We start from the raw sequence: 27,664 nt of genomic DNA, 5'->3' as shown, positions 1-27,664 counted from the left end.
TATAAATATATTATTAAAATAAAAAATATAAAATTAAATCTATATTAATTCGATTTTGTTAAAGAACTAACTAAGAAAGTAATCAATTAGAACCAATTAATTAAAAAAAAATCAATTATAAGAAAAAAAATAATCTTCTACTATTTTAATTTTTTGAATTTCAAAATTTAAAATACAAAGAACTAATTTGAATTGGATTAGGTTATACTTGGCTTCCTAAACTTTTTTAAATTTAAAATAATCAAATTATAATAAAATCTATGTTAAAAATTACAAAATAGAGATGCTATAAATAAAAGTATAAAACACAAAAAATAATGAATTAGAAAGGTGGTGGTGGTGTTCTCTGCCGAAATTGGCTTTGAATCTGAAAGCTCCAAGCATAGCTCATCATTCCTCACTCTCTCGCTCGTAGCTCCTTACCACCTCTACTCTCTGTAAACCCCTCTCACTCTCTTTCTCTTTCTCTTTCTCTTTTATATTCCTTTCCATTTTGTATATAGAGATACGAAATTCGCCGCCTTTGTTCGATTATTGTTTCCGACTTAGCTGAATTATTATGTGTTTTCCTTTTCTGATTAGGTTTTGTGAATTCTCATGAATTCCAATTAACTAGCGTACTGAATCCATATATAACATGCAATAACCCCCACCGATTCGTTAATAGGTCCTTGATCATCATCGGACGCATGCATGATCGTAGTTACGTGAATGTATTCATTCACATATAGTATATACCGTATTAATCAAGTGTAATCTTAGCTTCTAAAATGCTGTATCTTTCTTGTAAAATCGTGTTGTGATGAAAGGTGAAACGATGAAACCGATGGTACTATCTACTTTTGGGAGCTGGATATAAGAAGACATGGGTGGTTGCTGTTGCTGTTCTTCCAAGGACACTGATTCTGCTCAAAATACCTACTATTACGTCAGTATATCCCTGCACTACTTGTGCTTCCATTACATTATATTTTATGTTCTTCTTTTGAATTCAGCTCAGGGCCGTATAAATCAACAGTAATATACACGTATATAACTAAAAGAGGAATGCTAGAAGGCCATCAAATTTATTGTTTTTGGCTATTAGTTAGTCATTAATATTTAAAAGTATGTGATAAAGTATGTTGTTAAATTTACTAGATTAAAAGAACTAGACTAAAAGAATTGAGTTGATGACTAAGTGATGGTAAAAAATAATAAATTTTGATGGTCTCCTAGTATTTTTCTAACTAAAATTGTAAGTATGGTATACATAATCCACAGATATGATTTTATTCTATTAAGTATATTTTGGTGTCTATTGTCGTCGCCAAACATCTCCTAATTTATACTGAGAATAAACTTCTAGTCCAACATCTTAATTGTTCATGATCTGCAGTCAATGTGTTAAGCCATTGTTTCAATTGTATATGCAGTACCCCAGAGTATCAGAGGAGCATGTTCCGTTATCATCCAATCATGGTGCTGCGTCTGTTTTTGCTGGAGGTCTGTTAGTTGATACTAACCTAGATACTTCAATTCCTGATACTTATACACCACCTCCTGCTCCTGCACCTTTCAATGTTACATTAGGTCCCAATCCAACTCTACCTGTAGCCAGAGAAATTTGTGCTGACAAAACTAATGCATCAGCTGCTGGGGCAAATCATGAGGCCTCGGCTAAGTTGGAAGAGCTGAAGGAATCAGCAGGGCTCAAAGTTCAGACAGACCTAGAACTACGAAAACTGGTAGAACCTATCATTTTAGAGGAAGAGGAGGATGTGTGCCCAATTTGTTTAGAAGGTGATATATTGTCACAGCTAATTTTGCTTTCACCGTGAAATAAGCTTTATTATGTAGCTGTTGAAGATGATAGTTTTCATGTTTTAAACTTGCAGAGTATGATGCAGAGAATCCAAAACTCACTACAAAATGTGATCATTATTTCCACCTTGCATGCATTCTGGAATGGATGGAAAGAAGTGAAACTTGTCCTGTATGTGATCAGGTTTGTCTCGATCATTCCCACTTTTCAACATATGCCCTTGTGGAATACACATGTTTATCTTTTCATACAGGATATGGTTTTGGACCCTCTCATTCACTGAAGACATCGCCAACTTTGTTCAAGCATGCTGTAGATTGTAGAGAGCTCTGGTTAAAAGCGCTAAACTTTTCTGTTCTGGCAACCCAAGTATATGGTTTTATTTGTTCAGGTTTCAAGGTTTCGTGGGGATTCTTTTTCCATTTCCTATGCTCAATCCGGCTTGTTGATAACGGGAAATTTCATTCATCTATGTGGTTATTTAGTTAGAAAGTTGAAGTGATATCCGCAGACCAAATGGAACAGTGAACTGTTGTAAATAGAATTTATATGATTCACAGAGCTTATTCTTGGAGACAACTTGATTACAGAACAGAGAAGTGAATATATTTTTAGTTTACTCGTAATGTCTATCACTGTTGTAGGATTCTCGTTATGTTGCTTTTATCTCTCATTTGAATATAGCTATATATCCTTCTCAGCGATATTGAATTGGAATTTCTTGCAGTAGAGAAACTAAATATCTTTCTTAAAAGGAATATAAATGTTATCGGGTAAGCAAAATTAAGATAAGACACTTTCATGTATTCGTTTGCAAATTGATATAATACGCTATTATGTAGAACGTCAAGAACATCTTACTTTTGTGAGTGAAGAGTGAAAACGATACATCTATCACTCCCTGCACCCAACTCAGTCTATCATCTCCAACACTTAGATGGAGCACTCGAGGGAAGTCGAAGTTCTTTGCATGATGGTGCATATCATGTTCATGCTTTAGCGATGACAAAAATCTCGTAATGGTGTGTAATTCATGAACTCATGATGTTACATCTTCTAGGCAGATATAGATTGCTGCATCCATAAATGATTAAACCCATAAGATTTTACATGTCATTTGATTGACATGATGAAGCAGTATGTTTAAAACCCGAGGCACATTAGTTAATTCTTATAAGCTGGCAACATACACGGACACGGGTTTAAACATATCATATTATTCAGGTATTAACTGATAATATGGTCATTATTTAATGTTTAGTTAATAATTTTATCAATCAGCCCCTATAGCTCAGTGGTAGAGCGTCAGTCTTGTAAACTGAAGGTCCGTAGTTCGATCCTGCGTGGGGGCAATTATTTTAATTTTCCACCGTCAGTCTAAACATATTAAAATTCTATTTTTTCAATACTGAAAAGAACAGAGACAAAATCAATTGCGAATTTGCGATGCATTTTTACTGTAGTCCACAGTAGCTCATTAATTATATGATTGAACCGCTCCAACGTACTTTCCGAGGTTTCCATATTTTAATAGTAACAGCCTCCCCTGTTCATATTCACTGTTCCTAGTTGGTAAAGAAACATGCATAGTGCCATTTAGTTTAGCTTTTCATTGAAAAAAAAAACAAAAAAACAAAAAGGAACACGCATGGAACTCTTTGGGTATACATAATTATTTTTATTTTATCGACACAAGTACAATCAGCCAGTTCACTACATGTTATATAGCTTGTCATTTCTTTGAATTTATCTAAACCAAAAAGAGCTTCTTGTACATGTACCTAGATAGAATTGAAATCTTCCATGATTCTAAAGCCTTGAGCGGTGTCCTCATCAGATTGATAATGTGAAGATAATAATTCAAACATGATAGCTGCCTTAATGTGATTGTGATTGTTCATTCAACCACTTGCCAGATTGTGCATGTCAATGACTCAGACATCCACATCAAAACAAAAAAGCAATAATTTGACCTATGTTACCATTAGTTTAGCAGTGGAAAATAAATAACAAACTAACAAAGGGATTACAAAAGGGTTACTGAGTATGGAGTAATGTTGAATGGAACAGTATGCTAAGTTTTGATTTATTAGAAATGGTTTGTGTATAAAATATAGAGGTAGATTTTTCCTATTCCTTTGTTACAAGGTACAAAATCTAAGTAGTTGAAGCATGAACTTGGACATTAGAAATAAGCCTGGGGAGTTTTCTTAATGTTTCACGAGCAGATATAGTATCTGGATGATGCTCACCACAAATTGAAGTTCTGATGAAAACAGCCTTCTTGATTAGATCCTCTCCAATATCAAACTGGGCACCTCTTAGCATTAGCTTAGCTCTAGTTTCAAGAACAGTGGCTCTACACAAAGCCAGTTCTTCCCAAAGAGAAGGATTCAACTGAGCATTAGTCTGGACAGACCTCCAACAAAGCGATTTCTGGAGGCACTTGTCCACCGGCGTAACGAATGCTTGGTCGGCAGCTTCCAAGGCATTGGTGCAGAGCCGGAGAAGCTCAAGAGCCGCCGTGCAGCGAGAATAAGTGATGAATGTGTGAATGGCAAGAGGCAGAACCATTCTTTTGACAAGATATAAAAGCTCAGACACCTTGAGCTCAACAACTACCGGATCGCGGCCGAATCCAAATAACAGAAAACAAGCAGCCCATAAATGATCAAGAGTTTGTGCTATTGATCCTTGAATGATGACAGCTTGAATCATTGCTTGTGCAGCTCCAGGAACATCTCTTTTCCTGGCATATACTTTGATGAGCTCATTGAATTGGATGTAACCTTCCTTAGTGCTACTTCTTGCAATGCTAAATCTTAACAGCAAAGAAGATGCTTCTAATTCTGATTTTTTGATGTATGAGGATGTGAATCCACAAGTTAAGGCTTGGAGTAACTTTCTAAACAAGCATCTGCCCTGGCACTTTTCTGGTATCTTGTTAGCTGCTACTGCCAATAAGGAAACTGGAATTGCACCAGGAGCAAACCATCCGCTTGCCAGCACCATTCTGGTTGCCAAGCTTCTTGGGCCATCTGCATGATCAAAAATGGAGAAACAAACTTCGAAAAGCTGCACAAGAAATGTGTTCTTCCTCCACCACCGGTCTTCTTTTCCGCTCCACGACATTTCCTTCAGAGGCATTCTGTTTATGGTTTCTAGAAGCCTGGTTGGGGTTATTGGTAGTTCAGACAAAATTGCACTCACAATGGCAAGGCCTAATGTTAATCTTCCAAGTTTCTCCTCAATAGTCCTCAGAGCATCAACCTCTGTAACTGGATAGTCCTTGCCAATACCTAGCATTAGAGACAATGCTTCAACTCCTGATAAGTATGAGAGCTTCAAAGGTTCCAAGTTCATGATGCAAGGAAGGCGTGTCGATATGATCACATGTGTTTCGCCACCAAAGCGAGGGAGAAGATCCATGACAGCAAGTTTGTGATCCCACCAATCTTTTTCGCTCTCCAAGTTATCAATTATCACAAGATATGGAATGTTCCTCATCAGCTCTTTTCGAACTCTAGAAATCGCTGTGATCTCCTGCTCTTCAAAGCCTTTGATCCTATTTTTATCCAAACTGTTCTCAATTCCCACATCAACTTCCAAAAAAGATCTGAGGTTAAGGTAGTTTTGCCTTATATATCTGCCTTCCCCTCCTATCCATAAAATCATCTTGTATCTCTGATGAAATCTGTAAGCAAATTCAAGAATGAGTTCTGTTTTACCAATTCCTGCATCCCCTGAAACACACGCAATACCTTTCCCACACAACATATTCCTTCCCCTTTTCCTTCTAGCATACTTTCCACGCTTGAGCCTTGAATGGTAGTGCTGCATTTCAATCTCTTTCTCTGACTCCTTCCATACAACTGGCTCTTTCTGTTTCTTGCAGCCATTTCCTGCATGCTTTTCCCTCCATCTTTCATCTAGCATATTACTCTTGCCCCAACCAATTGTCACATTCTTTCTTCCTGGTTTAGCCTTAAGTTCAATGTAGTCCTTCTCTGCATCTCCAGTGACATCTCCAAAAAGCATAAACTCCAGTTCTGAAAGCTCTTTCTTTCTCCCAATAAAACTCTCATTTCTGGTGAAAGGGAACTCCTCTTTTTCAATTTTTTCTCTCCACTTAGTCAAATTCTCACCAACACTTCTCCTACCCAACCTCATTGCTATTAATGTGACAGCTCTCAGTATGCAATCTCTCCAGTTTCCATCCTGCGCTTCCAGTTTTGGTTCATCAACCCGAGAGAGGCCGTGCACGGCATCTCGCCACTCCTGTTCCAATCCTTCATACATAAGCCAAAGTTCACCTCCATGTTTTTCCCACAGCTCACCCCTCTTTTCAATTATGTCCCGGACAAGACAATCGGCTGGACTCAAATCAAAGTATATTGGAACCAAATTCTTCTTGCTAGAAAAGAAATGCAGCTCCTCAATAGTGTAAGGATTCTTGAAAGACTTGTTTGTTATAATCACTATCCCAAAAGAAGCAGCATTCATGGCTCTCTCCACAATGCCAAGTTTGCGAGAGCTCCTACATCGAGCCCTGTCTGATACAAAGCAACTGATTCCTTGAAGTTCTAATTCAGCACGAAGCCAATTAACAAATCTTACAAAAGGAGGTTTTGAGCCATGTAATCCAATGAAAACATCACAATTCCTTAATCTATAAGAAGAACATGATGTAGAATCTGGAATGGATGAAGTTCTATGACATCTATCTTTCTTATCTCTTCTCTCTTTCTTCGCAAAATATCGATCATCCCGGTGATAGCATGAACTAGATATGCTACTGCTAGATATGCCAACTGAGGAAGATATCCGATCAAGTTTTTGCAAATCACCTGAGTTACCAGATGCATCTGGGAAGGTGCATCCAACATTTACATCAAACTTTGGTTCTTGAATGATGGAACTGGTGCTAGGGGAAGCAGCATCCAAATGAACCACCCTATTACTTGGACCTGGAGCAGCATCAGGTATGAGTGATGGTGATCTTGGAGAGAAGAAGGGTGACTGGTTTGCTGAAAAGAATGCTGAAGATGAAGATGACATATTCCTTAGAGTCATGGCTTTTAAGGACCCAGACATGGGGCTCTCTTCTTCAATATCCATCATTCCCCAAGTTATCAAAGATATCAAATCCAACCATGCAAGCAAACAAATTTTACAAACACCCCTCTGAAATTCAGGATTATATTTGTTAGCCACAACCTCTATTCCAAGTTATAGATCTCGAATTTTACATACACAAAAGAAAAACTAATATGAAGAAACAAAAACTTTATTCCTCAAATCACACATAGCTCAAACCATTTTAAGTAGCAATTGCCAACATGGAAAACTTCACAGAAAGATTTTGAACATAAAAGAAAAGAACGTGTCTGTTTTATGCAGCAGACTCAAAAATAACACAGAATTTGCTAAGTAATTCTTTAACCAAATTTTAAAATCAAAGAAGGAGATGGCATAATGTCCAAACTTATCTTAGAGATTGAGTTGATAAAATTGCATAGTGATTCAGATCTGAATACTTACGTGGATGCCACGCTGAAACACAGTGTCGCAGATTCACTGTTCTGGCTCTTTGAACAAATAAGGAAGGATTATAAACTTATAACCATTAAGACTTATCCAATTCATATGCACTGTGAAGTGTGGACAGTGTCAATAACGAACTCCAACAACTCACCTAAGAAAATTTAGAAAAAAACATCATCATAAGAGGTAAAAAGGAAAATCACGCATAAATAAATACAAATATATATTATTACATATCATTGATCATTGAAGCTTCAAATAGATCACCATCTATGAATGGAAGGCTTTAAAAACGCAGACACGCCTTGAAAAACTAGTGAGACATATGAATGTGTTATGAGTGACCCGTGATGTGAAGTGCAGAAATTATTGCGTCAAAGTGTTTGCGGGGAAGAGCCCATTTTTAGAAAAAGAAGAAAAGATAGAACTTGTTGAAAATGAAGGCAAAAAGCTCGTACCTTTTTGCTCAGAAGGAGTGTGGGAGATGGAGAACAAGTCTTGAGGGTTCAGAAACACTAGCTGTTTTTTGATAACCACGCCATTTTATGATTTTAATTTGTTTTGTTTTGTATTTGTTTATATATATAATAACTAAAATGTTGTCTCAGTAGTACTCTATCTGCCTTGTTAAATCTTAAAAAGAACCCTTTTCACACCCTAGATTTGAATATTGTATGAATCTTCTTGTTATGTTATTTATGTAATTATTTGTATGTGTGTGAGTGTGAGTGTGACAGTGTTGGTGTTATGTCTTCTGGGGCCATAGATATTTGTATTATAATGGGTAGGAGATGAGTATTTTCAAGGTCTGCAAAACTGAGAAAACTGGTGTGAAGAGGGAAGGAGCACCGTTAGAAGAAGGCAATGGGACCCTGAGCAGTGACCAATGAGTAGGGTATGGTTGGAATTGGAATTGTAGGCTCCACAACCATATTCATATTTATACCACCGTTAATTTTGCAGACCTATATATCATAATCATATCGATACTGATTGTGATTTCGATTTGGAGCATTCCTATTTTGTTTCCACATTCTCATTTCTTTCTTTATTAGAAGGACTTACCCTTTACGCTTTATTCACATATACTCCAACACTTTTTTTTAATGGTATAAATATCATATGATTTTACATATACTATGATATTTTTCATTAATTATTAGTAAGATACATATAGATAGTCCAAAGCTGACAACGTGGCGTTTTGTTTTGTTTTGTTTTGATTCTGTTTTGTACTTTGGATATGAGCGTGACACAGTGACTGACGTTATGAGTGAGAGGTTCTAAATTCCAAGGAGTACCAAAGGTATCACTTCTCACTTCTCACCCGTTTTTCATATTTGTACTTCCCATTATGCTTTTTCTTTCTTTTTTTTACCCCTTATTATTTCTGGAAGGAAATACTTATTATTACTAAACCTTTTTTTAGTGTTTATTTCAAAGGCAATATATATGCTGAGTAACAATCGTTATGGATAATGAAAAGACTAGTGATAGTTATATTTGTCTGAAATTGTATAATTAGTAAACGAAATAAAGTGATGATAATGGATGGGCCGAAAAGATAAAATCATGAAACTTGACCTTTCAATATGTACAATGATTTGAAAGGGTCAAGTTCGTGTATCAAGTGAAGGGGACAGGCAAAACAGTTCTCGCAAATAAAAGAGGAAAGAGAGGAGCCCAAAACTAAAGCAGCATTTTTTTTATTTAATTATTTTTATGGAACCAAAAGGTAACATTTGAACAAACTATATTGCTAGCATAAATAAATATATGCATTCAAGATTGAATATGTATTGTTTTTGTGAAAATGTGTCGTCTCATCTGATGAGTGATTCCAATTTCCAACGGCTGGGGTTATTTTGAGGCAGCATTGTTAATTTGTCTGTTTTATAAATAAAAGAATTGAATAATGAACAAGAGGGTAGACCATGGAATGGAAGAGACCGTTTGGTTGACTCTTGAGTCTTGATTCTTGAAGCAAGGTAGCACGTGCCCCCATGTGAATGTGAGACTACTATTTCTTCCATTCACACACATTAACTAACCATTATATACCTTAGTTACCAAATTCCTCATTAACTATGCATAAAATTTTACTTAGCCAACGTGTTCAATACTTCAATTAGCTTCTTTCAATTATTGAGTAGGCAATATTTTGGTCCCATCACTGTGCCGGACGAGTAATTATGCACATGAAAACACTTACCTTATTAGCTTGTTCTTTTCCATGTGTTGTATATATACTTGTATGTGATGCAATTATCAAATAAATAATATCAGATGTTTCAATCAATCAATAATAACTACAAACAGCAAAACAACACTCAAGATTTCGAGTATTCCCAACTTCGTTGTTGGTGTTGTAAAGTGTTGGCTTTTGTGTATTAAAATAATAATAAGTAAAATGTGGCATTCGATGGGTGCACGCTCTCTCTTTAGTTTCATTGCATGCTGTGTCTCACCACTCATCAATAACACAATAATGACACCCATAAGCACCTACCTAATACAGTACCTAGGCACGTAACTATATATTGCTAACTACTAATTGAAGATCACAGTTGTCATGAATAATTTTTTGGTAAGTAATTACTGTTTTTCACGATGAACAATCATAAAGTTATTATTGTAATGCGGAAAAGAAACAGAGGTATAATTTTGATTCATCACGTTATTAGCTTACCTTTATTGCTATGACGGTGTATCTATCACATTCTTTTTAGCTTCTCTGTAATGCTATCACATTCACTACATCCCACTATCTCTTTGTAAATGTTATTGTCTTCCCTTCCCTTTCTTTTTTTCTTTTTTTTTTTAAATAATAATAATTGATCCGGATATCATAATTCAACCATGGTCCAAATATTTAAAATACTAGTATACTACTATGCCATCAGCAAGGTTATGAGAATTTTTTTTATTGAAAAGTGATGTTTAATAAAAAAAATTGTAGTTATATCTTTTTTTTTATATAAAAAAAGTATGTATTGTAAGTGATGTTTTTAATTTTTTTTTCTATTATAAAAAATATAATCTTGACTCTTCACTTAAAACACCTCTTCACCGTAATATTATTTCAAGAGTAAATACTTAAATTAGTAAAGCTTATTCGATCTCTAAATTTGTCACCGAAAGATAAAATTAATCCGAATTGTCCCCAAAAGTTTAAAAATGGTCACGTTAGTCCTTCCGTCTTCCCTTCGTTTGTTCCGTGAGTAACGACGTTAAATCTTTGCTTATGTGGCCGTTAGCGTGTCATATCAGTATGACAGGTTGGTGCAGAATAGCTGATGACAAAATATATTTAAAATTTTTTGTCAAATTAATCCTAAAGAGAATAAACCCTAATCCCTTCTTCTCGTTAAATGCCATTGTTGTTGCAGCAACAAATTGATTATGCAGAGGCCAAAATTATTGTTAAACTGCATCATGGGCAGCGTCTAGTTGGCCAGAGTCTAGACAAGGATACAATCTGGTTGAAAACTATGCATAATATAATATATAGTCCTACTAATAACTTATAATCCACCTGTTGCTACCTTCATCTTAAAAACCAGAGATTTTGACTAAATTTCAAAGCTACTTAGTACTGTATCAAAAGAAAGTTGATGCCTTTGGCCTTGGGTTATTTAAACTTTATATTTCTTTTTTTGTGTGTGTTTTTGAAAGATTCTTGAAGATGAAAGTTGAAATTGAAATGATCTGAAAAATATAAAGTAGCCTTATAAAAAATGATACAAAGAATGTACTCATAATAAATAAATGCAATTCATATTACTACTACATACCTTTTGAAGTTCTCATTTCATTCGTGGAGAAGCCAAAATGGGATGAAGTAGACAGAGAATTTTGGGCAAATTGCAATACTGCCAAAAATTTCCTTTGCATTTCTACTAGTTTTAGAGCCTGCTCCTGCTCTTTTATTAGTTGTCTCCTAAGAAATATAGCATTTTCACAACTTCTTGAAATTACAAAAAAATTGAAAATGGTTATTTTAGTGACTAATGAGAAAATGATCACAAAACAAATTATATAAACAGGACAAATAATATAGATTCCAAATAAGATAATATGATATTCACTTGAGTTCATTTCAGAATCCATGTTTATGTGGTGAGGTGAGTAACACAAAATGTTGAATTCTATCAACATACTTCTTGCAACTAAATTAAAGTTGATATGAAAAATTTCTTAAAAAAAAGGTATCTGTCAACATAACTAGCATGATCAAAGGATAAAATTAAGGGCAAAACAACTCAATAAATCAAATGCACGTCAATATTACATGAATGTCTCAAAACAGAAAATACAAACGTTAATGGAAGGAAAATCGAATCAAGTGGATTTGAATTAAGTGCATGGTTAAAATGCTAATAAATCGAATAGATTGGTTTCGATTTACATGTTTGCTTCGTCTTCCATAGTTCGAATCTAATGTATTCGATTTGCGTGAACTTTGAGTATAAAATTTTTGTTTTGAAAAATAATTTATTAAATTAGTTTTTAAATGATAATTTTTAAATAAACTTTTAGCATCTAAAAAGTTATTATTATTATTATTATTATTATTATTATTATTATATGATCAATTTTTTTTTATTTTGTCCAGAAAAGATCAACAACTCATGCATAATAATCTTATTATTGAGAGTAGCTAAAAAGAGTACTAAAAAAAAAGTCTCATAAATATAAATATTTATTAATAATATTAGTACTCTTTTTAGGTACTCTCAATAATAAGATTATCATGTATTGTTGATCCTTTTTGGATAAAATAAATAAAAAACTGATCATATAATAATAATAATAATAATAATAATAATAATAATAATAATAATAATAATAATAAGATTATTGAGATTGAAAATACTTAGAATGAGTACTAAAAGAGTATGTTGAGTGAATAAGTCTATAATAAAATAAGTATAATATATTTTTATTTCTCTTTTTTATAGAAATATTTCTGCAAGTTATTAATTTGTTCTTATTAAAATTAAAAAATTTAATATAACTTTATATATTAATAAATATATAAATTTATTTAATTCTTATATATTTATATTTATTATAATATTTTTAAAATTAAAAAATATTATTAAATATAAATATTATTAGTTGTGCTTATTAAAAATTATTTTTAGTTTAATTTATCAAAAATAAATACTAAAAATTTATTTAAAAATTATCTTCTAAAAACTAATTTAATAAATTATTTTTCAAAACAAAAACTCTATAGTCAAAGTCCACGCAAATGGAATATATTAGATTCGAATTGTGGGAGACGAAACAAACATGTAAATCGAAGCCAATCCATTCGATTTATGAGCATTTTAACGATGCACTTAATTCAAATCCACTGATTCGATTTTTATTCAATTAACGTGTTTTACCTAATTCGAATATGTTAGATTCGATTTACTAAGTGTTTCATTAAATCGAATTTAATCAATTCGATTTATATAGAAATGTGCTTTGAGACTTTAACGTTGCATTTTATAATTTAGGACATTCAGATAATATTGATGTGTATTTGATTTATTGAGGTATTTTGCCCTAAAATTAAATTACTAAATTTCATTCATATATAAAGGATGAAAGTAAATTAATTAATATATACTGTTATCATATGTAATTTTCTCTAAATTAACCTTAAGATAATCAGAGATATTGATAAGAGAGAAATGTTAGGGGCAGTAATTTTTGTGATTTGTAGCCATCAAATAGCCATCAATGATGGTTTTAATGGTGTGAGATTGGTGTGAGATTTTATCCAATAACTCACTTTTCTTTATTGGTTATATGCTGGTCAGAATTTAACAGAATTGTTGGACCCTAGACTTTTCCTTAATACAATTATATCAAGAAACAATCAAATTATAACAAAAACCCTTTCTAATGTCAAGTGCAATTTGTACCCACATTTCAAGCTTAAATCCAGAGTTTAAACATTCAATTTCAAGCTAAAAATGTAAATTAACCAGAGGAACATTAGATAAGGAAGTACCTTTCAATAACCTTTGACTTCTCCCGGTAAGGTTTAACAAGCACTCGACACCCACGAACATAATGGGATTCCATTTGTCTAAAATAGTTTTAACAATTTGCGGATCAATAAAAGTCACAAAGCCAAACATCCTTTTTTGCTGGAGATGAGAACCAAAGACGAAAGATTGGATTAGAGAGATGTTCTGTTTTGAGAAGAAGGATGGAATAGACCGTAATAAAAAATGGTTGAAAAGGGTGAAAAAAAAAAACGTCGTTGAAGCTTTTGTTGACATGTGACACTAATGGTCAGGTAAGTAAATGTTAACGTCGTTTGTTAAATAATAGACAGAAGAACTAACGTGACTATTTTTAAATTTTTTGGAGACAATTCTAATTAATTTTATCTTTCGAAAACTAATTTAAAAATCGAATAAATTTTTAGAGATTAATTTAAATATTTACTCATTATTTTAAGGTTATACCTCAGACAACTTTATCAGCTCAATAACAATAATAATAAAAAATAAATGCTGTTCTTAATTACTTAAGCACAAGCACGTATTCATACAATAATAAATCGTAGAGGTTGCAACTTAAGTAGGTATCTTAGTCTTAGTCTTAAAGCTATTTGTATGGCATATACAATACAGTATTACAGTGGATAGTTGGATACAGTATTTAATTAAAATGAAACCGTACATTATTTTTTGCCTCAAACTCAACTAACGGGTCTGAAGGTTCTTTAATTATGATTTATATATTTAATAATAAATGTAGCTTGGATTTGGTCTGAAACAGTGTGCTGTATTTACCCGTAGGAGTTGACTACTGATGCTAACATAGTTTGAGGCATGTCGGCTGAAACTGTGCTACCCACTAGCTACTCACTACTGAGCCCATCTATGTGGAAGCAAGTGTTGTGATTTTCAATCTCACTTTGTGTATGTATTGTTCAACAACATTTTAAATGAAACTTAAATTTATGACAGATTAATTTTTGACAAAAATATTATGGGTAACAAAAAAAAAAAGACAAACAATATTTAGAGATATAGAAAATTCTGATTAATTTGGAACTCACTTTAATATGTTTTTCACATCAATCCTAACTTTCAGAGAAAAGGATAAATAGGTCATTGACTTTTTAGTCTACGGATATTTAAATTCCAACGATTTGAAAATACATTAAGTCTCTAACATTATCAAAATTTAGACACATCGATCTCTTTATTTACTTGAGTCTGGTAGACCTAACGAAAAAATTAAATATGACTTTTATTGTACTGGCCTGGTCGATATACAGATGCATACGTGGGAGAGTTTTTAGAATGGGATAAATTAGATCAGAGGTCAATATGTCTAGATTTTAAGAAAGTTAAGATTTAAATGTATTTTTAAATTTTTAAAGATATAAATGCCCACAGACCAAAAAATTAATGACGTATTTATTCTTTTCTTTAACTTTTATTTATATTTTTGAAAAAAAAAATTTCAAACGTATCAAACACAATTTCTCAAAAACAAAAAGGTTCACACACAAATGAGCCCATTAAGGGTCACCCACTTCCCAAAAATACGGAACCCACAAGGGATAAGCCTGTTACACCGCTCCAACATCCCATATGCAGCTCCACAATTAGCCATCAACATCAAGCATGTTGTGACAAGCCTTGGCAAGCTCAGCCAAACTCTGCAAAGTTGCTCCCTCCACTCCACAACGCACACATTGGCACGTGTTGCATGCCCATTACACTCATGGAGTCATGGGAGTATTTAACTATTTATTTATAACTCTTTACCAAACTGTATCTGTACACTATAATTGGCCTTAAACTAATTAAGTTCAACACATTTAGACTATAAATCTATCACACAACTACTACTCCATAATTTTATCAATTATTTAAGCGTGTGGCCTATATAAAAATTCTCCAATACCCCAACTACTGCTTAGTAAAGTTAGAAAATCAGAACCATTGTTATAAAACCGACTACCGGGTTCTTATAAAAAAAATTGGCACAAGAGACCCAACGTCGTTAAAAGGTCAAGGGTTATTCTTACATAGACCAATAATAAATTAGTAAATAACTAAAGAAACTCATCAAACTAAAAAATTCTGTCCAACTCGCCGACTTTTATTTTTGTATATTTAATTATGAACGGTCAAATCTTTAAAGATATCTAACCTATGTATTATACATTGTTGTAAATATTTACAAAATGTTAATGACGTTTTTTTTATATAATTAAAATAATATTTTTTTACAATTTTTTTATAATTAAAAAAATATTTTTTTTTTATAAAATATCAATGACGTTTTGTATTATTATTATAATAATATAAAATATCAAAATAATTAAATATTATTGTATTTTACACTAAAATTATTTATATCTAAATATTTTAGCTTCTAACTCACACCACAAAATTTGTGGATTTTAATGGGAGCGGGCGGACAGGTCTATAAATTTTTTTTAAAAGGTGTATTTTGATAAAGTGGAGTATGAATTTTAAAAGAGTAAATTATTATTTTTATTTATAAATATTTAGAATGCTAATAAATTTATCAATGATAAAATGTGTGTTTAAATTAAAGTTTATAAACAAAAATTTGTATTAAATTAATTTTTTAAATTTAATTTTGATGAAAAATAAATTTATGTTAATGTAATTTATGTTTGATAATTTTTATATCAAAATAAATTATAATAAAATAAATATTATTTGCAATACTCTAAATTTTTTTACATAAAAAATTGCTATAAAAGACATTAATTTAAATAATATTTTTATATTATTTTATTATTTTAATTTAAATATTTGAATAAATTATTAAATCTTATTAATTAATTTTATAGTAAAATTGATATTTATGATTAAATAAAAAATAACATATAAAATTGATACTTTATATCAAAAATAGAAATAATATATGAATAAACTTATAGTTTAACATATTAGTGTAAATAAATATTAAATTAAAGGATAAAATACCGATAAAGTACATAAAAGATAATATAATATGTTATTCAAAATTAATATATAAAAACACCATTATTTCTATTGCATATAATTAATAATTTGATTTCTAATCAAATTTTGAACACGATCTATTTCTGTAGAAGTGTTAACAGTTAAAGTTTGACCAGAATTTTCACCAACATGAAATATCATATTCTACATTAAGAATGTTTACATATTCACATTAATTGATTTCAGTATCTATTTTAAAATATCTTCTAATAAAATTATGAATAGTCATTGTTATTTATACTATCTGAATTTGAGTTTCAATTTTAAATTTGGCCATGTGTTGTAAAATAGCAAATTTATTTTTTCCACTTCAAAAGTCTTATATATTGTGCATCTTAAACTTGAGTGATAATAATGTTAGAAAATTATAATTTTCTAATCTGATCTATTTATGGACAATACATATACAATTGATCATAATTACATTGGTTATTTCATATTGTGATTTCATTTATTATTATAAATGCTAATAGAATAAGTTATTATTACTTTTGATTTGTAATTAAATGAGAATAAAATCAGAGATACTATTTTAATTTGTTTGAAAATTCTTAGAATTCCTTAATCCCAGTATCATCCATGTTAATACTTGAGAGCGCAGAATCGTACCTGAATTTGTGAACCTGATTGAAAGAATTCGGTTATTTGATCTTTCTCAACCAAAACCTTCTATATCCCTGATGGGGTTGAATTACAACTCCTCTGATGAGAAAAGAACTACGGAAGCGGCTTTGATGTGTTGGAAACCAAAACCCTGAAGTTACTATTTATATTTGAGTGTGGCACCCATTAAACCCTAAAGTCCAAATAAAATAATATCTCTAATTTATTCTCGTTTAATTTCAAATCAAAAGTAATAATAACTTATTTCATTAGCATTTATAACAATAAATGAGATCATATATATAAGTCATATAATATGAAATAGCTAATGCGATATATATATAGCCCATAAATAGATCAGATTATGATCTCCCACTTTGGCTATATGTAACACCCTATTACATAGAACTTTATGCCTAGAACATAAATTAAAGGTGGTGAGGCGTTAAGACCTCTAAAAGTAAAACTAGCTAGCAAGATACTCGCGCGATGCACGGGCAACACATATGCAGATTAAAATGACGTAAATGTAAAAAATTGTTGGTTATTTTATCTGATGTTAGAAAAAAAATGATGATCTTTATAATTGTAAAAGTATTTGTAAAATGTAAAATAAATTGTAAGCATTTTAATAAAGAAAAAAGAGGACATGAAAAAGATTAGACTATTCTCGTGTTGTTTGTAGATGCAGAAATTATATAAATAGTAACTCAAAGTATTTGAAATATAATTCCGTAAAATTGATTGAGTAAGGTTTGAATTGTATTAAATATGAATGTTGAAGAAGTACTGTAATGGAAGAAATAATGGTTTGAGCATAAGATAAATACTTGTGAGTTAATAAGTTATAGTTGCTAACAATTGCAATGAAAAACGAAAAATGGTAAAAATATGAAAAGGATGTAAGATTGTAGCGATAAAGTTATAAATAAATAGTTAGGGTTGGATAAGCGAAAATGAGTGTATAGAGGAATTATGTAATAATAAAAATATACGTAATACTGAACGTATTGTCATATATTTCTGAAGACTTCAGGGTAAACAACATTCTCTGTCTTGTTTGTGTTTTCGTCATGAGAAATTACAATTTTCAACCCTTTTTTTGTTTGTGACTCTTGAGATGGCAACATAAAGTTGGCCATGAGTGAAGACAGATTTTTTCAATAGCAATCCCACGTGATTCAAGGATTGTCCTTGACTTTTGTTGATTGTCATTGCGTAAGATACCATAAGAGAAAATTGTATCCGTTGGAATCTAAAGGGTAGTCTGGCATCTGACGGTGTGAGTGTCATTCTAGGAATAAAGACTTTATTGACAGAGTCGTTGGAATTTAACAATTTTGCCTCAATAACTTTATCTCCTAGTCTTGTAATTATCAACCCGGTACCATTGCAAAGGCCAGATGAGTGATCAATATTTCTAATAAGCATCACAGGGCAACCAACCTTGAGCTTCAATTCGTGATTTGGAACCCCCGAGCACTTAATTGTTGCTAAAACGCTGGTGTGTGCATAGCTTGAATTTGATTGCTACCTCCCTCAGATAGACATTTTTTGGAACTAACATATGTCTTGCATTCATTGCTGTTCATTGCAGTCATATAATCATTTACCTCATCTACAGCATTAACTGTAGGAGCTAAGATAGCGCGACCTTTCAAGTTGCTTTCATTACACATGTCACCAATGTGATCAGAATAGATTGCCTCCATAATTGCCTTAATAGAATCACTATAATTAGTGATAAGGAATTCAGGAAGTATGTTAATGCTATTGCAGCCATCACTTGATCTGTCAGATAATCTATTGCCAACTTGAAGTATCCAGTCAACAAATTGCTTTAAACCTTCTACCTGATCATCTGTAGTTATAGATTGCAATCGCATGTTTACAGTCAGCTTTAATACTTCACAATGTTGCCAGAGGTATGAAGAGTTTAAAGACGCATTAACAATGTCTTGTCTTGTTCCTTTTGGGATGACACGCAAAATTTGTCGAAAATCCCCACCAAAAACAATTGTTTTACCTCCAAACGGCAAGTGCTGGTTATGATCATCTTTGAATCTCATCAAATCCTTCAATGTCTTGTCCAATGCCTCAAAACAGAATTTGCTCATCATGGGAGCTTCGTCCCAAATAATTAGCTTAGCTATTACAATTAATTCTGCTAATGAACTTCCTTGCTTAATGTTGCAAGTAGAGAACTCATCTGGAGTTAATGTTATGGCAAACTTATAATGTGCAGTTCGACCTCCAGATAACAGTAGAGAGGCAATGCCGCTAGATGCAATAGTTAGCACTATTTGTTCACATGATCTTAGTGCTGAAGCTAAAGTTATCCAAAAGAAAGTTTTTCCTGTACCTCCATGGCCATACAAAAAGAACACACGTCCATTTTGACTATCTGTAGAGCTCATGATTTTATCATATACCCCCTTTTGCTCGCAGTCAATTTTGAGAGGCAGTCATTATGTTGCTTTTCTAACAGAACACGATCATAATTTAATTCGTCAAAGATTATTTTGTTTCGCGTCCTAAGATGGTCGATATCTCTTGATGGAAATGGCATGGTTGGATAATCACGCAAAGTCTTTCCGTTACTGTTCAATATTTGTTCAATGTCAATCAAGGTTAGATCCTTTAATTCTTCGTCACTGAAAAGCATATCTGAAATGTTTAGAAAGTATTATATATATATAAGTGACTGTTGGAGACGGAAACATGTGTTATGTAAAACAAATATGATAAAAACATGTAGTTAACAATTTAAGGATGGAAAAATAAATTGAGATGTCATGGATTGCAATTCGTTCGTTACCATGTAGGCCAAACATGACTCTGTGATCATGCAAAATTCCATCACTTAATAGGATGGCGATTTTTTCCCAGACAACTTCTGATTGCACCATTGAATTAGACCATAGTAGTGTCGCAAATAACCTCCGCAAATAATGACCTGAGCCCCAATGACTTGCTTCTTCAATGTCATCAATATATTCTTTGTCGTCGTCTAGCAAACCACGTGCATAGCATGCATCTTGAAATGATGAGTAGATTGCACCATTGTAAGTCCTGATATCTGCATAGGTTGTTGGTCCTTTTATAATGTTTAACAACAACCTTAAATAATATAGCTCACCGGATGATAGGGGTATAAAGATCATCCTTCCAATGACCTGATGACTTTTCCTGGGTTCCCAAGCTCTCAGAGATGATTTCCAAACAAACTTTCTTGGAAACTCATTATAGGTTAGTTTTCTAGCTTCAGCATTTGTTTTGTTTGCTGCAAACCAGCCTAGAAACATGGACTCTTTAACAGTTGCCTTTGTAACAGCTTCAACCAATGAGTCATTATCTGTAAATACAACCGGTTGTTGATCCGGAAAATGAAAGCTTAGCCTCTCAACCGATGAATTTCTGTAGTGAATGTCATAGCAAAAGATCCTCCAAGCAGCTTCACAAGGAGATATATATCGACAATCGTAAAGCATTTTCACTTCATCAACTTCTAAAGTTGCCTTACCATCGGTGGACTTCGTAGAAAAATAGGCTGTGATGCGATCACTTCCTTTATTTACAAATTTGAACAAATACTTGATAGATCTTGACTGGTTACACCATTCGACGTTAATGTGAGCACGGTATTTTAGCAACAACATTTTATTATGTGGCACGACATATCGGTTGTCTAGATGAATTCCTGAAACTTCCACCGTGCGTCCATTGTCTCGACGCTTATATACTGGATAACCATCTTCATCAACTATAGTCATTTTGTTGAACTTCTTAGGGAAATGACGGATGCAGCGACCTTCCTCCATGCAAGGCGAAGTTGGTTTGCTAAGACCACATGGATGAAGCATAAAACTCTTTACAGCCTCGTAATATGCATTGTCAACATCAGCATCAGGAACTTCAGCACATATGATTTTGTCTATGTCTGCAGAGGTTGGGTATTTATCTTGTTCATGCAAGAATAATAACAATATATGTGCATGTGGGAGTCCCCTCTTTTGGAATTCTATTGTGTAGATAATTGGAAAAAACAGCATAATGCATATGGTATTAACATTCATTTAATTATGAAGAAATATGGAACATGGTAGGGATAAATACGTGAAATATATATATGTAAGTTTCGTACCTGCTTTTGTAGCACCAAATAATTTGTTGTATCTAAGATCTTTAATCATCATGTCCTCTTTAACCTTGAATAGTCTGCAAATCATGTTTGGCCTGTCCTCTAGTTTGACTTTATGCATTCTACAATATTGTTGTATTTCGTCCCATTGCGGATTGCATGTAAAAGTGATGAATAAATCTGGATAACCAACGCACCTACATATTGTCATGGTGTCTTGATAATTTTGAATCATGTATCTTGGCCTACCAGTAAATGTTGCTGACAGTATAATTCTCTTACCCTTTGAGGCAGCATTGGTCTCGCCATTGAAAATGGCATCCCGAAGCCCATTGTAGATCTCAGCTCTAAATTCGGTTTGGTGGGTGTAAATAAATTTCAATCTAGCACCTTCAACCATTAGAATGCATCAACTATGAATTGTTGGAATAACCGGTGGGAATGTAACAGGACACCGTTGTGCGAAGGTCGGTCTTGGATTCGAAATGCGAAAAAGTCGCGTATTGTGACATGCTTGTCTTCATCTGTTGGTTTTTTCTTAACTTTGTTCAAGATAATATCTTCTCTCCATCCATCTTCACCATAAGGGAATAAAAGAGGATATTGCAAGCCTAGATAAGCTGGGTGGAGCTCTGTTATTCTTTGAAGCGACCTTGATTTGGTCTCAACAATAATATCTCGTTCTTTTGTGGATCCATCAAAATCACCGACAATTAAGGCAGCAACCTTAGACACTGAAGGAAAATTATACCTCCTCCCATCTTTTCCTCTTTTGCCTATGAGTCGAAGGCAAACAAAATTATTGCCGTTTGCTATGAGTGCATTGCAAGCAAGTCGGAAAGACTTTGCAAGGATGTTATAATTATCCAACGTAGTTTTCATGGTAGAGACAATATCCGCATGAAGCTTGTTCAAGTGATCATTAGAGCTGCAAAAAATGGCATAAAACATGTAAATATGATGTCTGCAATCATTATGAATTAAGTGAGATAACTATCTTTCAGCCTTTAATAAAATTGTTTGGAAATGACCTGACAGCGGTGATTCTATTTCGAATCTCATTTTCAGTGTCGTATATATATAATTGTGAAAATTTTGCTACTCCGCCTTCTGGTGGAAGCAAGCTCCTCATTAAATGGTAATTTTGCCCGTGCAGAATAAAGGTTGGGGGCCCACGGCTTTGGTTAATTGTTCTTTGTATCTTACCCCCCGAATGATGTGAAAGCGAACATACTATTGTAGTTCCTAATGTTCGATCGAAAGTGTTCCGCTTTTTTAGTGCTGTCAAAGTAAAGCTTCCTCAACGAATCAGGAGATTCTTGAATCATAGGAAGTTGGACTTGACCTTGTCGGTAGCATAGGCTAAACTTTGGACATTTAGGCTTGTAGTGCTTTTCTATGCGCTCTTCGTACCAGAATATAGCTTTGCAGTGTTGGCATGTAAATGTCGGATCTCTAATATCCCAATAATCTATGGAAAGAAAATAGGATTGGCAAATGTGTGTTTAGCTCGAAAAAGAGACCACAATCAAATTAAATATAGTAAGGTTCAATATACCAACTTTATAGGTAATTTGATAGATATTCAAATCATGCAATATATACATGTTAAGAGTCTCGATAAAAAATGTTTTTGTCATATGGATTCAGGTTGCATAAGACTATAATTACTATTAAAATTTTACGATGTCCCATGAAGTATCATGTTGTGGATCAAAATGTTTGCAAGTAATTTTAAACCTCACTTAGGTTTAAAATTAGGAAATATGGAGATGCGAAAGAAAAATAAAGTTGGAGATTGGGTAACTGTTACTTAAACAACCTCTCTCTCTCTCTTTCTCTCTCTCTATATATATATAATGTATGTTATGAGAATAGAATTTTAATATGAGAATATGAGAATGTATTGAATAAATGACCATTTGTACCCATGAAAGATGAAAACGCTGACATATGTACCCACACTAAATCAAAACTAAACTTGTACCCACGCAAGATGCCCTCCGTGTGACAAAAGTACCCTGTTTTTGGAGGGTTGGAGTGCCACATAGGGTACTTTCGTCACACGGAGGACATCTTGCGTGGGTACAAGTTTAGTTTCGATCTAGTGTGGATACATATGTCGGTGTTTTCATCTTTTATGAATACAAATAGTCATTTGTTCGAATTTATTTATAGTCATTAGATTAATTTAAATGACTAAAATTAAATCTACCTAATTAATGGTATGCAAGCAATGCATCTATTATAGTCATTAAATTCAAGTGTGAATTTATTCATAACCATTACCTCTATAACCATTGTTTTTAATTTCTATTAAAATTTACCTAATAAATAAATTAAAATCATTAGATTTTGTTATCTGAATAAAACTAAAAGTATTTTTCATAAATCAATTTATATTTTAAAAATCTGTGAAAATATCGAATAGACCTCTTAAAAAATATACTCTTCAAAAAAATGAAAAAATAATTCGACCGCACCTACGACGCCATATTTTTTTATCTCCTTTTGTTTTGTTTCCATTTTAAATAACATATTAATAATTATTTAAAAGAAATTTTTTTTAATGAATTGTAAGTAAAAAGAATTGTAACTGAATAATGTATCTTTAGATTTACGTTTAAAAAATTATTTTAGATATATAAATCCAATTGAATTATTATGTAAAATTATTTATGTTATTAATATATCAAAGTTAATTTAAAAATACATAAAAAAATATTTTTACTTGTTTAAACTTTTGATAAACGTAATGTTTGAATTTGTTAATGATACAAAATTTCTTAATATATTTTAAAATATAATAAAAATAACAAACATAAATATATTATTTACAAATAATAAATGATTTGTCAATGAGTTATAACTCAAATGACATAGTCTTCCCATACTTAATTAAAAAGTTGCAGGTTCGAGTCTCCTATCTTTGATAAAAATAAATAAATAAATAAATAAATGATTCATGTAACAAACAAATTATTTGTGCATTTAGTCGTTGTTAGTTACATAAGTCATTTGCTATTTGTAAAAAATATATTTATTGTTGTTATTTTTATTATATTGTAAAATATTTTTAATTTTTTTTGTCGTTAATAAATTCAAAACGTACTTTTATCAAAACATTGAATGCTTTGTCGTGGTTGAATTATATTTTTTAATTATTTTTAAAAGTATATTTTTTGAGAAAAAAAAATATTTTTTTGAGAAGTTCTATTTCATATTTGCATAAAATTTTGAAAATAAGTCACCAAAAAAATTTTTTTTTTTGAAAATATAGATTCAGTTATTAAAAATGCGTTTAATTATATTTGAATAAAAAATATTAATAATTTATTGGCTATAAATGCATTCCGACATTCTTATATAATGATAAAGTGAATTGAAAGGAATATTACAAATTCAAATAATAAGCATATTTAATGAAACCAAACAAATTGAAAGCAACGAATTCTAAACCTTATTTTGTACCAAAGAGTTCAGTTTAAAATGAGTTAAGATATTAGTTAATAAATCTTCAAACGATATAACGGTTATTAAAATACAGTATACAACGTAGATCAGTGACAGACGAAAAAAATTTTAAGAGTCGGGTAAAAATATATATTTTAAAATAAATTTTATTAAACATTGCTAATTATATTAAAAATATAATAGAAATATAAAAATTAAAAAGAGTGAGTGTCTTAAAATATTATTCATTATATATAATTTATAGAAAAATATATTTTTTTATTTCTAAAATTTGAACTTAAAATATTTTAATTAAATTATATATAATTTATCATCCTAACTAATTTTATTTTTATTTATTTTTGTATATATTTAATAATAAAAAATTGAATTAATTGGCATGTTAGCATCTGTTAATATTATCATTTATAATTTGAAATTATAATTGCATTTAAATACCATAAAAAAATAAACCCATATATGAAAAATATGTTTATATCAAATAATAAAAATTTAATTCATAATTATTTTTCTCTTTTTTTTTTTAAATTATTAATATTTTTATATATTTGTAATGTATTTTTGATATACTGTTAGATTAAAGAATTTATGCATCTATTTAATTATGTATTGTAATTAAAAAATATATTTTACATTCATCACACAAATAATTATCTAAAAGAATAAATATAATCAAATAAGTATATAAAAAATATACATATTTTATATATCAAAATTAACTTCTATGCCTTTAAACAATTGTTCTATTATTCATTATAATTTTCAAATATTAATTATCTCATATTCAATTAAGAAATTTATTTTTGTTATAATATTTATGACATAAAATAATTTTTAGTCCGAAATGGTTATTATAAGCAAGATTATTTAAGAGATAAAATTAAAAGGGCAATTTACGTTATTAAATTGTTTCATCCTCAATATTACGCAAATGCATTGTTTCCAAATCTAATACGCAAATACATTGATTCACAATTCTATATAAACCGCTACTGGCAGTAGCGGTTTACAGGTGTGCATAAACCACTACAACCAGCCGCGGTTTACGTGTATGCGTGTGTGAGGGTAAACCGCTGCTGCCAGCAACGGTTTACGTGTGTGTGAGTATAAACCGCTGTAGGCAGCAGCGGTTTACGTGTGTGCGTGTATAAGTGTAAACCGCTATAAGCTATAGTGGTTTACGTGTAGTGTGCTGCCTATATAGTCAAATTATATAAAATTAAATAAAAATTAACTAAGTTCCATATAAAAGAACATGTATTAATAGAAATAATTAAAAATTTTATATGAATAATGAGTACTAAAAATTCCGTTACAAAAATATAAGAATATGCATTAGAGAATATAAAAAAAAATTCTAAAAAAACATATTACTATGAACAAACAAAATAAATGAAAAATTGATTAAAAAAATCAAAACTTATAAAAATTGATCATTATTCTTGATTTTTTAATTACAAATAAAATCGAATGGCAAAATTAGCAAAAAAATAATATTTTTTAAATTATTTTTCAATTTAATAATTGAACAGAACGTAAAAACTACACTTAGTTATTTCCAGTGAACAAGAGTTAAAACATAGAAGTCATGTTTGTCTTTAAAGAAAAAAAAATAGAGAAACAAAAATTCTAATATTTAACCAGAAAAGTCTGATTTTGTTTTATTTTAATTATTTGGAAGCAGAATCTCAGACTGAGAAAGGGGACAATAATCCCTTTAAATTTTAATTGTTTTCATATAAATTATATATAAATTTTAATTTTATTTTTTTTTAATTTTTATTTTTATTTTATTTTATTATAAAATTAATTTTTGGTTATTCTTTAATATTTTGCCTAGTTCCGTCATTGTATCTATATATTATTTTATCATCTAATTGTTGACTGAAAAACTTTGGATTTTATCATCTAATTGTCCATTTTTTGTTTGAAATAGACACACTACATGTAAACCGCTATAGCCTATAGCGATTTACACTCACACGTAAACCGCTGCTGCCAGCAGCGGTTTACACTCACACACACACGTAAACCGCTGCTGCCTGCAGCGGTTTACACTCACACACGCACACACGTAAACCGCGGCTGGTTGTAGCGGTTTATGCACACCTGTAAACCGTAGCGGTTTATATAGAATTGTGAATCAATGTATTTGCGTATTGGATTTGGAAACAATGCATTTGCGTAATATTGAGGATATAACAATTTAATAACGTAAATTGCCCAAATTAAAAAGTATCATATAATTTTAAAATAAAAAACATTAATTAATAGATAAATATTATTTTTTCTAATTTCAATTAATGTTTGAAGACAAAAAAATACTGATAAATTTATTTATATTTAGAAAATTGGGATTTATTTTGTTAATTAATTAGTTGATTAGATTTAAAAAATTATATTATCACTGTTTATTAATTTTTTATTGAGTTAATTTATTTAATTATTTTTAATTTTGATATTAAATCAAATTTAACAAAATAAATATTGTTACACGTTAACTTGAATAAAAGAGTTATTTTTAACATGAATTTTAAAATAAAATTTTGTAAATTTTTGTGAGTAAAAAATATAATCACATTGGGACAAATATATTGATTTATATAGAATTATTACTTTTTATATATTGAATTATATTGGCAAGCGCCACCCTCCTCCTAAGCCTGGGTCCGTCCGTGGCGCACATAACTGTTCATGAACCGCATTGCGGATATCTGAATCATTAATTTGCGAATTCACCAGGGTAGTAACTATGGTTAGGATCAATTATTGTTACTTATACTATAACCATAAGGAGTATATACAGTACATCCATTCAAATATATATCGATAAAAAGATATATTCATAAGCATCTCACATTAAAAATTAGATTGTTAAAGATCTCAGGGTAGAGCCCGTAAGAATCAAAAGGATGCCGCTAACAAAATTGATAAGTAAAGGACAAACCTGGATCGACATCATTGGTGGCAATCTTGTTCGATGGTTAACTCCGTGTTATGGTTGGCTCTGTATGCTCTGTTGTCAGTTGTAAATCTGCTAAATTAAGAACATTCCATGAATCATGTGCCCAT

At 31.2% G+C, this 27,664-nt stretch overlaps 3 protein-coding genes and 1 non-coding gene across 8 annotated transcripts; 2 read left to right on the top strand and 2 right to left on the bottom strand.

Annotated features, from left to right (window-relative positions):
* The first annotated feature begins 300 nt into the window (after window positions 1–300).
* Window positions 301–2,508, top strand: LOC107643082 (putative E3 ubiquitin-protein ligase RHB1A). Of its 4 annotated transcripts, none has more exons than XM_088488490.1 (5): window positions 301–437; window positions 810–928; window positions 1,416–1,485; window positions 1,573–1,782; window positions 1,878–2,508. In XM_088488490.1, the coding sequence occupies exons 2-5, from the start codon at window positions 866–868 to the stop codon at window positions 2,291–2,293; spliced, it is 759 nt and encodes a 252-aa protein (XP_088344616.1). In that variant the 5' UTR covers window positions 301–437; window positions 810–865; the 3' UTR covers window positions 2,294–2,508. The 4 variants fall into 4 exon arrangements, with proteins under 4 accessions (XP_088344616.1, XP_016202125.1, XP_016202126.1 ...); XM_016346639.3 differs by having other exon boundaries at window positions 1,416–1,782; window positions 1,878–1,987; window positions 2,058–2,508; XM_016346640.3 differs by having other exon boundaries at window positions 1,416–1,782; window positions 1,878–1,975; window positions 2,058–2,217.
* Window positions 2,509–3,084: 576 nt separating this feature from the next.
* On the top strand, window positions 3,085–3,156 carry TRNAT-UGU (transfer RNA threonine (anticodon UGU)). The gene has a single exon. It is a non-coding gene; the product is annotated as a tRNA-Thr (tRNA).
* Window positions 3,157–3,861: 705 nt separating this feature from the next.
* LOC107643081 (uncharacterized) lies at window positions 3,862–8,146 on the bottom strand. Of its 2 annotated transcripts, none has more exons than XM_016346638.3 (3): window positions 7,582–8,146; window positions 7,346–7,499; window positions 3,862–6,988 (listed from the first exon to the last, which is right to left on the bottom strand). In XM_016346638.3, the coding sequence occupies exon 3, from the start codon at window positions 6,923–6,925 to the stop codon at window positions 3,962–3,964; it is 2,964 nt and encodes a 987-aa protein (XP_016202124.1). In that variant the 5' UTR covers window positions 6,926–6,988; window positions 7,346–7,499; window positions 7,582–8,146; the 3' UTR covers window positions 3,862–3,961. The 2 variants fall into 2 exon arrangements, with proteins under 2 accessions (XP_016202124.1, XP_016202122.1); XM_016346636.3 differs by having other exon boundaries at window positions 7,807–8,146.
* A 10,324-nt stretch (window positions 8,147–18,470) lies between these two features.
* On the bottom strand, window positions 18,471–21,518 carry LOC107640234 (uncharacterized). The gene is made up of 4 exons (XM_016343777.1): window positions 21,122–21,518; window positions 19,796–20,998; window positions 19,410–19,644; window positions 18,471–19,257 (listed from the first exon to the last, which is right to left on the bottom strand). The coding sequence occupies exons 1-4, from the start codon at window positions 21,516–21,518 to the stop codon at window positions 18,471–18,473; spliced, it is 2,622 nt and encodes an 873-aa protein (XP_016199263.1).
* Between the last annotated feature and the right edge of the window lie 6,146 nt (window positions 21,519–27,664).

Source organism: Arachis ipaensis, chromosome B5 (genome assembly GCF_059453495.1).
Source record: "Arachis ipaensis isolate K30076 ecotype BB chromosome B5, ASM5945349v1, whole genome shotgun sequence".
NCBI lineage: Eukaryota > Viridiplantae > Streptophyta > Magnoliopsida > Fabales > Fabaceae > Arachis > Arachis ipaensis.
This window is presented reverse-complemented; position numbering and strand designations above follow the sequence as displayed.